The sequence below is a fragment of the Leptonotus elevatus genome, chromosome 7 (assembly GCF_054856555.1).
Source record: "Leptonotus elevatus isolate MCC_2025b chromosome 7, RoL_Lele_1.0, whole genome shotgun sequence".
Lineage (NCBI taxonomy): Eukaryota > Metazoa > Chordata > Actinopteri > Syngnathiformes > Syngnathidae > Leptonotus > Leptonotus elevatus.
The window spans coordinates 21,425,050-21,443,269 of NC_141245.1; the positions used below are offsets into that span (position 1 = coordinate 21,425,050).

At 38.7% G+C, this 18,220-nt stretch overlaps 1 protein-coding gene across 4 annotated transcripts in view; it reads left to right on the top strand.

Moving 5' to 3' along the window:
• The window catches only part of hnf1ba (HNF1 homeobox Ba), a 41,555-nt gene that overhangs the window by 472 nt on the left and 22,863 nt on the right, over positions 1-18,220 (top strand). For 2 of the 4 annotated variants that reach the window (XM_086080603.1, XM_086080606.1), the window contains exons 2-6: positions 1,255-1,392; positions 7,151-7,306; positions 8,506-8,592; positions 8,710-8,773; positions 15,879-18,044. In XM_086080603.1, coding sequence (XP_085936729.1) covers positions 17,656-18,044 — 389 coding nt within the window. In that variant the 5' untranslated portion in view covers positions 1,255-1,392; positions 7,151-7,306; positions 8,506-8,592; positions 8,710-8,773; positions 15,879-17,655. The remainder of the gene's footprint in view (positions 1-1,254; positions 1,393-7,150; positions 7,307-8,505; positions 8,593-8,709; positions 8,774-15,878; positions 18,045-18,220) is intronic. The other 2 variants (XM_086080604.1, XM_086080605.1) reach the window with 2 other exon arrangements.

An 18,220-nucleotide genomic window follows, 5' to 3' on the forward strand; every position in this document is an offset into this window, starting at 1 on the left:
GAAAAAGACTATCCTCTCTTTCAAGACTGGCAACCAATAGTTGTCCATGTGTTTTTCTAATGGAAAGCTAATACTGTACTTGGCTTATCCAATTAGCTTAGTATTAGTATAGCCTTTGCTTGCCTAGCGCAACAGATTCTAGTCATCATCCAAATGACCGATTTCTGAGTTCCTAGGAAAACATCACAAGTCGGTAAAGGATGACGGTGGGCCTATTTGAGTACAACAAATGAATCTAAACGTTGAAAGGGTCAACGCGAGACGAAATGCCAAGTTAAACAAATGCCAACGCATGTGTGGGTAAAACAGCTAATTGCATCAATTAACTCGTCAGTATGCATGTCGTTTACTTGCATTAGTGGTAATCAGGAGCACAACGGATTAATTTTTGTTTCATTTATTTAAAAAAGAAAAAGAAAAACAATCATGAAACTAGAAAAATAAGTAATAATTTTGTTTGAATGTTGTAATTAATTCTTGAAAAGTAAAACTTGCTTCTCATCTTGTTAAAACCTAAATACAAAAGTATGCTTTTTTGTGCAATTTAAAGTTTGACTTATCTTGTAATATGCAATGTTTTTTGTATGTTTGTGATGTGACAACTGAAAAAAAAACCTACATTAATCTCATAACGTCAACTTTAAATATCACAATCTTACAAAGCGTTATTCCCGTAATAAAATATAAACGTTTGTGTGTTATAGTCTATCTATGCTGCTCTGAATTCTGACCACAAGAGGGCAGCTTTGTCTGTCCCCCACAGTCCATTTACTCCAAAGTGTAGTGAGACCTTACACACAGTAAATAAATAGTGTTTATACACTCTGTGAGGGCCACATCGTTTTTCAAAATGGTTAAAAATATTAATTAAAAAAAACGTCTCGTGGACATCAACAAATGACTGTGATTAATTAGTAAATGTATGTCTTTCTTAAAATAATAATTATATGCTACCATAAAAATAAAACATACTTGCATACACGCACATTAGTGACTAATGCACAACTTTGACATCATAACTCATAAAACCAAAAAGCTTTTTTGAGTAGCTGTCCACTGTCATGAGGATTTTTGCAGTGTTGTTACAGTATTACAATATGGTAAAATAGAAAATATATAACACATTATTTAGTTAGTTATGCTTGATAGACTTCATACAAATCTCACTCAAAGGTCAATGGACGTCCTATTATAACTTAATAGTCGATGATCGTATCTGAATGTATGTATGTGTGTTTTTGTCCTTGTGTGTAGGGCACCCAGAGGGGGTTGGCGGGGGCGAGACTATCGAGACATGCTTCATAAATGACGCCCTCCCTACCCGGTCTGCTTTGCTGCACCATGGAGCAAGTCTCTGAAGCCGAGGCGGTCACCCCATGCGGTTTCGCTCAGGTGCGGTATCGCTCACATGCCATTAGGCTCATTAATGGAGCCATTCAACAGATTAAGGAAGGAACCAAAGGGACCCAGTTTAGAAGACATTTGCATTATCGCAATGTCTTGTTGACTTTTCATTGTTACTAAGACACCAAAACATGGGTCTTTGGAAAAACAAACCTTTTATTTGCTACAATAATCACTGGTACATTTTTGATGAAATATTTACTTGGTCATGTGCTGTCTTTTTTATTTTATTTTATTTTATTTTTTTACAATTTCTCAAATCAACCCTGTCGACCTGAGGGCAGTATAATACAGACATGCAGAGGTATATGAGTGACAAATGGCTGAAAAACATTGAAACAATTTGGAAAAACAGAAGCGAGGACTTAAATTAGATCTGGAGCAGTTATTTGATAATGTCATTTCTGCTGAGTCATGTAACACATTTTATTCTCTCCTTCAAGAGGGTTATAAAGATTTTAGTAACAGTGGCAACGTTTACGTTAAGAGACCCAACTTCGGAGTGTTTTAAATGTAAAACGTCTGTGATTAAACAATTGCCACTCAAACAGCACAAATTCAATATAAAATCCTCTTACCAAGGGCTCATTTTCCTTCAAATTTTAAAAGGAGAGAAAAAAAACTATCTAATGGCATTTTCAAGCGGATTTCCAATTAACCAATCACAAATCTGTAGCTTGGCGGAGGTAGCAAGTGTCTTTTTCGCCAAAGCCAATGTTGTGCAGGCCTCTCGTAAAGCTTTATGGCGTTATGTTACCCAACATCACATGCCTGCCTGCGGTGCCGCGATAGGTCGGGAGATAAGAACACAATGTCACCCGCAATGCGACGTCAAAACCGGTGAATTAGTTTTTTTAAGGTGACATTTTGAAAGAAAACAAGCTTTTCTCTTGACATTGTCAGAGGAGAGGAGAGGTGCTGATATTTGAGCATAAACAGTGGCATGTAGACAGATAATATAACTATATAGAGACATATTCTTTATCCTCTGCGAAGAATGTACCCCGCCTACTGCCGTAAAACAGCTGGGATTGACTAAAAAAAGAGGTTCTGATAATGGATGGATGGCGCTTTGATTTGTGATGAATGCATGGTATCTTCTGCATTTATTTATTTTTCCCATGTCCTGATTACCCTGTTAGAAATGAGCTTGCAGCAAAGATGTGTGCAGTGTTCTTTTTTCTTCTTCTATTATTTAACCCACATAAATGCCAATCTCATGCACAGCAAGTCAATTTCTGCGTTGGCAATATCAAGCTTTTGACCGCCTCGTTTTTCAAGGGAATGAGGGGAGCCGCTTCGATTGGCTGGGAGTCGGCTCCCTTCCATCCCACCTTATGCGCTCGTCAAGCCAAATAGCAAAAGAAAGAAAACTTCACCCACGTGTAGTTAGACTGCGCTTTTCACTAGACTTGCACTGGGCATGAAAATCGGGCCCATTGAATTGATAGCATAAAGGATTTTCATTGGGCGAGATGATCAAGACGGATATTGTGTAGTATAATTGACAATAACGTTTCGTACTGACCAGTTTTTCTTTTTTTACATAAATATCCACACTTCACCTTAAGTACCAAGTAAGTGTGAGTACGTTTTCTGCATCTGAGTGCTTGTATAAATCATGTGTTTATGATAAGTGGATGATCTTATCCTTGACAGCAGCGGGATTACGAGTCGATGAGGTGATGAGGTGACGGTCCATAAAGGGTTCGGCTCAGATAAGAAAGCTTTTGTTTGAGGGAGGGGAGGAAGACTTCAGATCGCTTTCTTGACTTCCAACAGACTACGGAAAAAACAAACACATGCTATGATTATGTGATCCAATGTACTGTACATATGTTGACATATTTGTTGAGTGTTGTGTGTCACATGTGCTATCAGCTCGAACCATAAAAAGATGGCGGCCCCATGAAAGAAAGTCGTTTTTGTACCTTTGGACCCTTACTGCGGCTGTGTTGGGAACTCACTTCCTATCCACCATACAATGGTGCTTAAACTTGGGAGTTGAATTCATTCCATAACTACGCTCGTAACTCAAATAATTTTTATCTCAAATCAGGTTTCCCCTTTGAAATGAATAGAGATGTCATAATTGAACCGTTCCCTCTACCACGGAATAAAAAAATAAATGGTAGGTTCACTTGAACCTCCTTGAAGGAGGAAGTTACCTGCTAACGTGCTTTGAAAAATGTTTTCTAAGTTATTTGTAGCTTGATTCACATTAAGTTAGCATTCATTGCATTTGCAAAGGTTGCGAATGTTGATTTCTCGTTAGGGTTCGCTCAAGGTCACAGCGTTCTCTAAACAGTTTTAATGGTTTGCTAAACAATTTCTTGCGATAAGAAAAAACAAAACAGACCTTGAACAAACCCATACAGGAGCGCAGATTCGCTACCTTCGCCAATGCTCGCAAACGTTCGCCCCTCAGTGGGATACGGGCTTAATAACGTAGTGGAGCATGTAAATGGCAGATCGAAATGGATTACGTCACATGTAAACGGGTGACCGGAGATCTTCATTCGGAATGATTTCGATTGGAATGACAAAAAAGACTCGAGGTAAACCCCGGCTTGTGAGTTAGGTCGTCGATGTTAGCATTCGTCCAGCTAAACTTTACACGCTAACACTTAGATTTCAGTATACAACAGTTAACATGCAGGTAACATTTAGCTAAACTAAGCCTACTATCGGCAAAATCTTTATTTAGCTTAAATTCACCTTAAACCTAAACCATGAAATATATGATATAAAATTTGGATTCTTTGTAAATAGAGTATTTATTGGTCCTTTTGAACAAACAAACAAACAATTTTTTTTTTTAACTTTTGATTTGTTTCATACTTGATACATTTAGTCACAATGCTTTAAATTTGTACATTATAACTGTCAAAAATATAATAATAAACAGACATATCAAACATATTAGTATGTCCAAAAATCAGAAAGAACATTTGCCACTATTCATAAGTATAAGTGTCTCTCCTTTCTCAATTGGGGCGATCTTGCAAGGTAGCTGGAAAAGCCATTAGATGGGTGATACTGCCCTCTAATGGGTTATCTGTGCAATGCATGTGTCAGATCATATACGTCAGGGTTTTAATGAGAAAAAAATATTATACTCATGAAATAGAGGGCTCAAAATCTCTTGCATATAATGTGATACGTTTGGCTTTATGGGGTTAAATTAGCATTTGTTAGCTAAACTTCACACACAATCAGTTGGATTTTTTCCTAAGCTTAGCATTATTCATTTTAAATTAATTAATTAATTTTAATTAAATAAAAAAAAAATATTATATTTTGTTCCTTTTTGTCTTGTAGACATTTTACTTAAGCTTTAAATATTTTTGTTGTGGAAACTTTACTGCTATTCATGCATCATTTGTAGTTGTTTAGTGCTTAATCCAATTAAGATAACCAGCATTTATTTATGCAAGAAGAAATCCTCTGGTTCTGGTGAGTATGCATTATCCATCATGTTGTTTTATATCCTTAATTATAAAACACTGGTTCTTATATAGTTCTTGTATTTTGAGCTGCATAGTTAGATTTTAATTCTTAATTTTAGCTATGCATCTTTTATGAGCCCTGAGTTTGAAATAATCAATAGAATTTAAAAAAAGAAGAAGCTCAAAACTCAAGACAGAGCGTTGCAGGTGGTGTCAGACAGGTAAATAATGGTCTATAGATTGCCCCCAAGTGCCATAAAAGTGACTTTTTTATTTGATTGCTTTTTAGTCTGTCCCTGACTCTAGTCAAGGTTTATTTAAAGACAAAGGACATGGCGAGGTATGTGTTGTGTTGGAAAGGTCACGCAGGGGTAAGTCACACAGGTAGGGGACACGGACACGGGCGGTGGGACTGTGCAGTCACCATGTTCTCAATCTACAAACTGGATGTGCATGAGTGGCCCTAGCCAAGCCGCCTAATGGCCCCCAATTATAGTTTCTCTGTCCTCCACAAAGCAGCCAGTGTTGCGTAACCCCACACTCCCCCAATAAGTCTTCCCCACCAGCCCATAGCAACAAATGACATGCTAAGAAAGCCATGGACACCAGCGCTAATGGCTAGTTTGTCTAGTTTTGGAAAATTCAGCCTCTGAAGGCGGTTTGAGTTAGCATCTTGACATCTGGTTTTCATATCTTTCATGAGTAGATCCATAAAAAAAGGCTTGAGGGAGCCTGCCGGAAAAGACAGAGTCAGGAAGGCTTCCATTTTGGTTTTAGGTAGCCATTTTAGGGTTTGATGATTGAACTCGGTGGGTTGGGGCCTTAATGTGCTGGTGGGCCACTCAAAGATGTGCATGTGAATTAATTTTCAGGATGAGCAGAGGAGCGTGGAGGCTGAGGGACAGAGTCCACTGGAAGAAAGGTGCTGGCTTGGGTCTGGGAGGGCCTGAGTTATATGTGTCCATCTGAGTATGAAAGAAATGAGGAATTGTCATCTTCAGGAAGTAGACATGTCCCGGGCACTACGTTTGTGACTGAATAAGGCGGAAGAGTGACAAATTGTTCTTAAATTTATTTTAAATCTCAACGTTACAACCTGTGTAACGCTGGTGTGGCGGCTGTAGAGCGCCTCGTTCTTGCGGTGTGATCTATTCCTGCTCCCACGCTCTCACTTTGTTCATCATTTCAGGTTTTTGTGTGGCAGACTGTTGTCACGCTTTGGCAAGTTTTCAATCTGCGCTCGTTTTTCAGGCTTTTGTGTAGCAAGTTACCGTTTGTTTCACTCAACAATTGGGTCAAAAATAACACAATTTGACCCAACTTGTTGTTTTGAACTAGCAACCCATAAGAAAGAGGGTCATTTTGTTTAAAACAACCCAAACAATTGTGTCATTTTGTATAAATCAGTTCCCTAAAATTGGGTTGTTCAGTGCAGAACAACCCCAAAATTGGGTTGTTTTGAATTTTCACATAACAAAAAAAATTAGTTATTTTGTTTGAAACACCTCCCAAATTTTTTTTTGTCATTTAGTGCTAAACAACCTAAAAAATTGGGTAATTTTGTTAAAACAACCCAAAAGTTTGGGTAATTTTTTAAAGGGGAAGTCAACCCATTTTTTGGGGGACAATACTAGGTTCAATGTAGCCCCAATAGTCTAAATATGGTATTTTGGTTAATATTGCGTTAGTGGAATATGAGTTAAGCAGCAAAATCCAGCCATTTTTATCCATCTCAGGGGGCGGCCATTTTGCCACCTGCTTGCCACTTGCTGAAAATGACATCAATGTTGCTCAGGTCTCAGGTAACAACCAATCACAGCACAGCTTCAGGAAACAGGTGAGCTCTTATTGGTTGTTGCATGAGCCCTGAGCAACTGTGATGCCATCTTCTTCATCTTCATCTTGCAAGTGGCAAAACGGCCGCCCCCTAAGATGGATAAAAACTGCTGGATTTTGCTTCATAAATCGTATTCCAAAAATGTAATATTAATCAGCATGTCACATATATATTTAAACAACCCCAACAATTAGGTTGCTTTGTACAAAACAACCCAGAAAGTTTGATCAAATTTATCCAAGTAGTGGATCGGTACATTTTTGACCCAGATTGTGTTAATTTTGTTGTGCTTTTAGTGAACACTAAAAGCACACAAAAGCCTAACAAAACACAGATGAAACATCTGTGTTTTGTTAGGCTTTTTTTGTGGTGTAAATATGTTACACTTTTTTGTCACTTATATAACTCTGTGCTCTTTTTAGACTTTCAAACCCCCAAATCACCAAAAACTTGTCAACAGATCATTTTGTTGGCGTGTCAGGTGTCATCCCTCACACTTGAACCGCTCATCTTCCTCGCCCACTCGTCGCCTGCAGTTTGCCCTTCACGTCCATCATCACCTTCATCATCTACACATCCCGAAAAAAACCTGAACTTTGAGCAGCCGCCGATGCCGGTGAGTGTCGCCAATTGTCCGTTTAAAGAGTAACAGACACTCGACTGGATTGGAGAGATTAGACAGTGAACGTGAGCGGACGACGCTTAAGACGCCGCACCGGGACAGGACAGACGTTGCGGTCCAGTGAGTGTGAGGCCATTTGTCTTCACTCATGAAATAATAGATAACTGCGGTTTGCACATTAGGTGGCGCCGGGCCAGAATCTAAATCATTCTGTAACTAACTTGAATAAACGCGCACAAAAAAAAGTTGATTCAAGAGGATTATATTCCATGTCAAAATGATAACATTTATCAATCTAATGAAGGTTTGGGCCATTTTGGTTTAAATTTACATTTCAAACTACTACTGTACTAAATTGAATATGTAAAGTAGTTAATAGTGAACAAATTATATATAGAGAAGTGAGTAGTCGGAAAGAACGTTCAAAATCTAATCAGTGCAAAAAAACGAAACAAAAAAACAACCTTTGGCACATTTGAGCGGATGTATATCTTTATGATCTACAATCTCACTTTTTTTTTTTTTAGCTTTGAATATTGACAATGACAGCGCTTAGATGGCCCACATCGATCTGCGTATGACGAGGAGTAAATGTGCTGATTCCTCCATGGTCAGGTTAAATATTAACCGTCAACACCGAACAAGAAAGACGGAAATAAAATAAAAAAAATAAAAAAACGAGGCTAGGCTGCTACTTGAGATAACCTGCTACTGCGTCTTGTCGCACCAATGGCTGACAGAAAGCATAATCTCCACACATTAAAGGTCGACGCGGCTACCGTCACATTTTTCTGCTTATTGGATATTTTATGGGCCAAAATAAAAAGAGACGCTTTGCTCGTAAATTTAAGTGAGGCCTAGAAATATGCCAGTGATTGCTTTGTTACACACGCACGCACACACACACACGCCCCCCCCCCCCCCCCCACACACACACACACAGAGTAAAAGAAGAAGCTAAAGGTAAGCATAACACAATAATAATTTTAGGAAAAAACAGTAGCTTAGTAATGATAATTCAAATTTATTTTGCGTAAAAAAAAAGGTGTTGCTAAATAAAATCAAATTCGAGCCAGAGAACTAGAGTGGGCCGGCTCCCTGTTTGTCATTTTTAATTTGCATGCAGAGAAAAGAAGACGTTTCCAAATGAATACTGGTCTAAATCGAAGTTTATTTCCATTGTTGACATATAGGGGGCAGTCCTTTATTGGTCTCAACATTTTTTTATCAGTGCAACACCGGGCCAACAACCCAGAAAGTGATCTTCAATGACTCAGAAAGTAAGTCATGGGTTACCTTCTGTGCACATCAGTGTACCTAAATGTTATGAATCATCATTCATGTGATATTATACCCAACTTTTGAAGTCTAATCCTTGTATGTTTCTTTTCTTTCAGTCAGCCTACAGTAGTATCCAATCTATGAAATTGAACATGATGAAAGTGCAAGCAATATAGTCCGGTATGAATATCCAATGTGATCCAAGTTCGAAATGCCCAAATCTGAGGAAAATCCCAATTTGTATGAAAATAAGTGTTGAGAAAAAGCAATTGAGATCACCAACATAAAAATCCTCCGGATTTTACTGCAACCATAAAACTTGACTCACTATAGTTCTCGACGGCTACAATTTACATTCATCAGATAAACTGATTAAAAAAATAGACGGGATGGAAATTCAGACTTAGTTAACGTGATTATTGCAGGACTGGCTAGTTAATGGACTTTTCTGTTGCTAGGATGAAAATCTTGACGCTGCTACATTTTCCTTTTACCATTCACCTGTGACAGTCGGATTATTTGGAGCTTCCCGCTCCCTCCTTTCCTTCCCCGTGCATCTCGTGCTCGTGTTTTTCTTTGTGAGAAAAGTCATTACCTGCTCGGCTTCCTCGGCCGCTTAACGCTGGGTTCACGGCGCGGCTCATTAATGCGGCAGCACGCACGCACGCCGTTAGCGCCACGTTAGGACCACGCTAGCAGCCCGCCACGGATGGAATGTTCTGGACAAACATTGCATGCTAAAGGCCATTGAAAATCTATATGACAACATTTGACTTTGAATTTTCTGTATTTTTCTTAATATTATGAAATATTAAAGTCTGCAAACTTTTGTACTGTAGGGCCACATTTGGGTTTTAAAGTTCTAATGTGCATGGAAAATATATACAGTTTGTTTTAAATGCAAAATGTATCTGTTTTTATTTTTTTACATTTATTTTTATCTCATATAAATTCTGTAATAATTCATTAAAATTTTTAAATATTCAATTATGTATTCCTAACAAATTGTTTCATTTAAAATGTAAAAATAAATGTAAAAAAAGTCAAATGAATAATGATTGTAAATCTTTGAAAATACATAAACAAACCAGTAAACAAAAATAATAAATAAATATAAATTACACTATTAAACAATCAAAATGTGTAAGAAATTAATGAATAATGACAGAAATTCCAACAAATAATAGTAATAATAATAATGACGGGTGCATCCTAGAAAATACAGTAATTTGACGTCATTGGATCGTGCAAGTGTTTGTTCCCTATGGTGCACTAGGGGGCAGCAGTGAGTTCAGCCACAGAACCATCCAAAAAGCTTCTTTGTTCATAACAAAAGAGGACTGTATTGTACTGCACCGTTTCTGTACTGTAGTCCACTAGCATAAAACTATGCAAAGTTTGAGCTCATGACAGTTTCACCGGCTGCATGCAAATCTCAAACCTCACTCATGGATAACCTAGCAACACATTTGAATGTGCAGCTACTTGCATCATATATATATATATATATATATTTTTTTTCTTTTTTTAATTTTAAATTTTTATTTTTTTATTTTTTTATTTTATTTAACTAGTTGAAAATCACAGATGTAACACAAAATTACAGAAGTTATATTATAAATTACGGGGGAATAAAACACTTTAAAATATATACAAAAAAGAGGAACCACATTAATAATTATCCACAACAAACTCAGGAATCTTTTAGGACTTGTATGACAAAATACCAGGATTATTGCAAATACACTTCACTTTGAACACTACTTAAATATTATCAACAGAAAAATAGTTACAACAATAATAGTAAAAAAAAATGTTAGTAATCAAATTAAAAGTCAGAATTTAATGTATAGTTTTAAAAAAAATTAAATAATCATATTCACATTAATGTGAATAATGACCTGTCCCTGTTAGGTTGCACAGATTTTTTATTTTTGGCTCACATTTTTTATTTCTTGAAAAATATATCCTGTAAAATTTGAAAACATAAATAACATATTTTATTTATTTTTGTTTTATACTTTTCTATTTATCTTTTCAACATAAATTTTTTGGGGGGGATCATTTTATTTAAAATTGAATTCATTCTTATGGTGCTTGCATTTTCTTTACTACAAGCAAGCTTGAATAAAATTGAGCCACCAACAACTGGAATGGGCTAAATCCATTTCTTTGTTTTCATTTTATTTATGTTAAGTACCAAAATGAATAAAAGACATACTTCAAATCTAAATGACAAAAATGGATTTATCCCACTCAAATTCTCAGTGGCTCAATTGTTCAGTGCGAGCCAGTTTTGTTTCAAGGGCATGAGTGCAGGTGTACCTAATGTCGTGTCCCGCCTTAGCAGTGCGTCTAGTCACGGTGAAACCAAAGCAGCAACATGGAAGCGTGACAAAGTGCTTCTCGCTTCCATCCCTGAGTCAATATTGACCAGCGGCCAGCACGCAGGAGAGAGTAACGGAGTTTGGGGGGGGGGGGGGGGTCCCAGTGAGGCTGTCAATTTAACAGACAAAAAATAGTGTCCAGTCCACGATAAATGGCAATTTGTACAGCAGTTGTAAAAAAATAAGTCTGTTAGTTCCAGAATTGTCCGCTGTTGTTAACAAGCACTATGGCGCAATCAACAGGCAGAATCTGATCAGCGTGTTCTGGGTTATGCCTACATGGCGGCCATGTTGGCAGGTTGCAACTTTCCCATTAAAGGAAATAGAAAGCATGGACATCATCATCAATATGAAATGTGTCTATCATGAGTAGACTGACAAAAAAAGACTTACGCAGCCATACCTGAATAGACAGGAAGTCTGCCATCTCCTTGTCCTTGAGATTTTGTTTCATTACCAAACTTGACAAATTCAGTCTTTGAAACGAGTTTAACTAAGCAACATGAAATTCGGGCATGGTCGTAAGAAGCCATGCCCAAAAACAGGAAGCCTGCCATTTTGATTTGAAACGGCCATTTTAAGGTTATTTTGGCAATTTCCAGGAGTACCGTACCTAAAAAATGGGCTATGCTTAGTGGGTTGAGGTGGTGTCAAAGCCCCCCAAAAGGCAATTTAGTTGGCAGAATGTGAGCAATCATTATGCATGTATGCTCTTGTGATATATTGTTCAGCATTATGACTCAGAAAGTTCAAAGCTGATGCGATGTGACTCGATTTAAGAAAAGAAAAGGGCAGGAAATGCTCAAACCTTGACCACACACACAAACTTTGTACAGAGCAAATACATCTAAGCGACTTTCAAGTCTTGGGCCTGATTCCAATCTGCGCACACACACCCACACACACACCCACACACACACACACACACACACACACACACACACACACACACACACACACACACACACACACACACACTTACTTTGCTGTGTTGACAGAGCGCACACGCCGCGGCCCACAAGATCGGTCGCCTCAGGGCTCAGCGTAGCCAAAGATCACTGACAGGTCATGTTTAGGAATCGGGAGGAGCACTTGGATGCCGACCTCCTCCATCACTTTCCTCCAGAAAAAAAAGCCTCTTGTGAACACATTCATATTTGAATGAAATTAGAAATGGCCAAAATGATCCTACTGTAAAATCAGTCAAAAATGGCAGACTTGCTGTGTGTTTTCCGATTTTTTTTTTGTAGGTCTACTTTATGATGGACATGCTTACCAATTTTCATGTTGCTAAGTCAAACTGGCTTCAGGGGCAGACTTTTTTTTCTTTTCTTTTTTTATTCCTGGGGCCAACCGAACTTGTCAGATTGTTAGAAACCCTGGAGATGAGCCCAAAATGGCTGACTTTTTTTGTGGTTCTGTTTAAGCCTACCAAATTTCATGTTGCTCAGTGAAACTGGCTTTTGGGAGGATGATGACTTTGAAGGAGCCAAAGTGGCTATAATCAAAATGGCAGACTTCCTGTGCCTTCTCAGGCACAGCTTTTCTTGAGATTTTTATTTATTTATAAGTCTAGTCATTCCTACCACATTTCATGCTCCTAAACACAACTGAATTTTTTTTTTTTTAATTCCAGGCGATGATGAAACCAAGTTTGTCTTTGGAGAACCTCTGTAAATTAGCCTAAAATGGCAGTTTCAAAGCAATTTTTTGTGGGGTGGGGTGTCTTTTCAGATTCTTGTGACATTTTTGTGGGTCTACTTATGATATACAGTATACATAGATACCAAATTTCATTTTGCAAAGTCAAACTGGCTTTTGAAGCTGATTTTTATTTAATTTTTTATCCAATTGTTCCTTCTGCTATTTTGTGAAGGGCCTTTAATTGCTCTGCTTTCACTGGCATAAATAGATGAACAGAGATGCATTATTTGGAGTAAATAAATAATTTTTCTTGGAAATGTAATAATGAAAAAAGTGAAATTGGATCATTTCCCACGCCCATGGGATAATCTCCCATGATTGTTGTAGGCGACCTGATGATTAAATCTCATTGAGCTTGTCTGGGATCAAAGTTGCTGCCAGTGTGGGAAGGCCGTGATGCAATCACAGCGCTTTATGGCACATAACAAGATGGCCGCCGCGTGATTTGCATGATTAATTGGGTTTTTGTGCGATCTTGACAACGACGACTGGGTCTTATCTTAGACTTTTACGAGGCGTTCTCTCCTCGCAGGAATCTGTTCCCTGGCTGCCACTCCCTGTTGTGTGCCTGAGTGAGTGGACAAAAGCTATCGAAACACAAAGAGCATTTGCAGAAACTTTCTTTGCTTCCTGGAGGCAAGAAAGCAAAAAAAAAAAAAAGTTCAAGTTGGATGACTAAAGGAGAAAAAAGTGATACGTGCAACCATTTCCATGATCAATGCCAGTAAAGTTTTTTTTTTCAGACATCGATGACAATATTAAAAATATATACTGAACAATTAAATACATCACTTATTTTAAAATTGCACAATAATTGCACATTTAATAATTAAATAGATAAATCCACACTTATAAATTAATAGAAAAAAGACTAATAATGAAAATAAATCTGCATGAAAATCCAAATGTATACTTAAAAAAACATGGAAATATTCATACATTTTAATTCCATGAATTGCTCAAACGGAGGATTTATCAATCACAAAGGAAGTGATCAGGTGTGGGGGGGGGGGGGGGGGCATAGTGGAAGCGAGAGGTGTTGTCTGATTCAGAGAGTTCAGGTTGAGGCTAAGGTCCGACTCACTGTGCGGAACGTTACATGGCTGCTGCTTCCTGAATCTCACGCACACGCAATGTAGCCCTTGCCCTTTGGAGCTCGCTAACGCCCCCAATGTTCCGCTCCGTGCACCCACGCGGCTTGCAAGCCACGGACGGACCAAAAAGGTTGCAAGAGGTCATTGGAGCTCCTGGGACGTGTCCCTGGCACCTGCTTGCCTTAAATATGACCAATAATGTCCATTTGGGCAACTTCCTTAGACAAATTCACCTGAAAATGGCTGATTCAAAACAAAATGGCAGACATCCAGTGTGTCTTCAGGCAAGTCAAAATGGCTTCCAGGGTCTGATTTGTCTTTCGTTTTTTTTTCTTTTCTTTTTTAATGTGTGTATCATTTTTTTTTAAATCCATGTCATGTGACCCAGATGGAAAGCTTATCAATGAAGAACCTTAGGAATTGAGCCATTTTCAAACCAATATAGCTGACTTCCTGTGTCTTTTCAGGCGTGCCTACTTTAGACTTTTTTTGTGGGTCTACTCATGAAAGACATGTTTAGCAAATTTCATATAGATCAGTGGAACAAAATTTCGGGGCTGAATTTTCTAAAGAATTGAAATAGAAATACAAATAGCCAAACTGACCCTAAAATGGCCGCTTCAAGACAAACTGGAAGACTTCCCATGTCTTTTCAGACATGACCTCTGGAGACTTATTTTGTGGGTATACTCATGGTAGACATTTCTACCAAATTTTATATAAATCAGTGAAACTGAATTTTGGAGCTGAATTTTCCAAAAACTTAAAAATAATTGAAATAACCTTCCAAAAAGCCAAAATTACCCTAAAACGGGCGCTTCAAACTAAACTGGTAGACTTGCTCGGTCTTTTCAGGAATAGCTTCTTGACTTTTTTGTGGGTCTACTTATTGTAGACATGCCAAATTTCTTGTTGCAACAACAAACTGGGTTCTCTAGCTGAACTACAGAAGAAACAAAATCATTATGAGCAACTGAAGCAAGTTTTGCCATATTGAATATGACAACACATTTTAAAATGTCAATTGTCTTGTCCAAAAATAATAAAGTGAAGTTTACGTAAACAGAGGACACGTGTGGTGAGCAGTGGATGTTCTGAGGCTCGCTCCAGTGCGCAGGTCGCTTTCACAACAGGGCGGGATGCTCCTCCGAGTACTGGATCAACTTTTCCCAGACTTTTGTTATTATTTGCTGTTAATGGTTGATGGATTTTTACATCATGGAGACTTGAGAAAGTGTCACTGCGTTTGTGTGTGGTGTGTCATCCAGACAGGTGTGTGTGTGTGTGTGTTGGCTTTCTTCTGGCTGACCTCCTGGCCTCTGAATCATGCTTAAAAAACAAATTCTCTCAAAATGTATCAAAAATTCTGCTTTTACAAAAAAAAAAATCAAACTGACCATAACTTTACTTTTACTTTACTAATCATAACTCTATCTGAACAGATTTTTACCTTGACTAATCTGTCTTACCTAACCCTAAGACTAACTAACCCTAACCCAACTGTTTTTTGGGGTAGTCCTTACCCTAACACCCTTAACTATCCCAAACCCGAACTAATCATTACGTCATCATTATCGAATAATTGTTTTTTAATTTGTTGGATGAGTTGAAATGAGTGTATATTAAACACAAACAAAATGAGCGTATGCTAAACTGTTAGCAATTGCAATTAGCATCAGCGCACTAGCGATGACCATTAAAGGTAAACAAACGCTAACTACCATTTAGTTCACACATAGGCCTACATCATTATATCTACATTAATGTAATAGTGTCTTAAAAGTCTCTTACAGACGATGCTTCACGAATAGTCCATGAGAAAACACAAGTGGAGCTCCGTTAGCTACAATGAGCTCAATAACTTCCCGTTCACTGCGTGCATCTGCAAAAAAAGTCCGTGTAGAAACATGGACGGCGGCACAAACATGGTTGCGGCGGAGCTTTGATGCAGACATTTTTAGTCTACCTATTTTTAAAGTCGCCCCCCCCCATCCCTAAACCAAACCATATTTGTAAACGGCTGCTAGCTTAATGTTAACATGCAATGCAAAATACAAAAGTAAGCAAGGGTTGACTTTTTTTCTTTTCTTTTTTTTACAGCGGAGAGAAGGGCAGCTCAGGTGTGCGCCTGCAATTTTATATCACAATAACAACAATAGGAGCAGATAAGAGAACACGCCATCGGGTCTTTGAAGGTGCAGGACAATAAAATTGCATTTTTTCAGTCACCATCTCATCATGGCCTTGTGTTTACGTGTAAGGTGGCTAATTTAGCAGATAATTCACAACTGCACGCAGTATTAGTAATGATCAACCGTATTGATACTACATCCAGCAGGTGCTTATTTAACCCGCAGTCGTGGGAGGGAGCTTCTGTTCCTGTTTGTTTGTCATGCAAACAAAAATAGAGGAATACAAGTATAGCCGGTGGAAACGGCAAGATAAATACGTGTTTGCTTGCATTTTATAGATCCAGGTATGACCTGCTTAGACATTTGATAGCAATTAAAAAAATAATAATTATATATGTTATTTCGTCACCTGGAAATGTGTTGACTTTTCCTGAGGGTACCCAAAATACACAAAATAAACATTTACAAATGCTATGAAATTTGTCGGCATTAAGGGGGTGTGATCTGTATGTGTTCCCACCACATTTGCACAGATTCCCGCCAAAACGTGACCCTAAGGGTCATGGGGGAATCTCAAAACAGTCAGAGGAACTTTTTTAAATGGTAAAACTTTTATGCAGAAATATGCACACACACAATTTGAAACCTTTTTTTGTTTAATTTTGTTTCATGTTACTGTTTTTTTGTGTGTGTGTGGTTTGTTTCATGTCTGTCTCGTTCTCGTCAGCACCTTGTTGTCTAGTTTGTTTGTATTTAGTTAACCGCTTGTCAGTCTTTTGAATCACTGCTTTGGTAGTTCATGTTAGGTCTGTGTCCATGTTTTAGTAAGTTTTCTGTGATTGGGAATTTAGCTTTTTTTTTTTTTTTAATGATTCCAAAGTACCTTGTTTTCTTTAAGTTTTTATGCTTAAATACTTAGAGAGCACACCTGCATCACCTCCTGGCTTCCCTGCACTTAGGTGTTCAACCCTGCCACACATACGTTTAAAAAAAAAAAAGAATATATGAGAAATCTTTTAATTAAACTGTTTTAATCGTAAAAAATAATAATAATGCGACTTGGAAAAAGGCAATGTGATATTTGATGATTGAACATTCAAAAAATTAAATTAAAAAATAAAAGTGACATTTAAATGAAAGAATGGCAAAAGTGTAATGCAATACCATTTACTTGATGCTACACACAAATATACCCCCATACACACATCCTTCATTTGTAAAATTTCCAGACTTGAACATGAGCACCACGAGGCCTAATTTGATAGCAGGAGTAGACGTCGTGCTCTTCAGATGATGCCGAGAAGCTCCCTGCAGTCCTCACGGAGCCTTAGTGGCAAAATGTGTCGCTGTGCTCTCTCGTTTTATGGCTCACAATAAGCCGTCCAAAGTCCAGCAAAGTCGCTCTGATAAGCGGAACCAATAAAAGCTGCAGCAGCTTCGCAGTGTAAACACCTCGGGCCCGTAGAGGCCTACCACCTCCTCCTTTTTCTTCGTTTTCTTCTTTTACTCAAACCTTCTCCGCCGTCTTCTTCTTTTCCTTCTTCTGCTGCCCATTTACATATGGACCATCAGCCGGCCCACTCATTAGCATATTTTATATCCCTCGAGCCAGACGGCAGCATCATGGCAAAGTAGATCCATCCTCCTCGCCTTCCAACAGGTGTCAGGCGGACAGGAGAGCCCGAACGGAACTTACACACCTCTTTTTTTCTTTCATTCTTTTTTTATTTTTTTTTATTTTTTTGATGTTCTCCAACATGGTGTCCAAGCTGACGTCCCTGCAGCAGGAGCTCCTGAGCGCCCTGCTGGACTCTGGGCTCACCAGGGAGATCCTGATCCAGGCGCTGGACGACATGGACCCCAACCCGGCGGCCACCTTCGGGGTGAAGCTGGAGAGGCTGCAGCCCACGCCGTCTCCCCGCCACAAAAGCAACCCGAACGGCGAGCCGTGCGACGCCAAGCCGGTGTTCCACACGCTGACCAACGGCCACGGGAAGGCGGCCACCAAGCTGTCCGGCGACGAGTGCTCGGAAGACGGCGACGACTACGACACGCCGCCCATCCTCAAGGAGCTCCAGTCGCTCAACACCGAGGAGGCCGCCGAGCAGCGCGCCGAGGTCGAGCGCATGTTGGCGTGAGTCACTCGGCAACAATCAACACCTTCCGTACACTTCACATCATTATATTATTAGTTACTTTTTTAATGAATAGCAAAAATTGGTGAAAGTGCCTCCAAGCAATGCCGCACAATTTGACTTGGATTTTGATTCAAGAAGTGACGAGATTATCTAGGTCACGAGTACTCCTCAC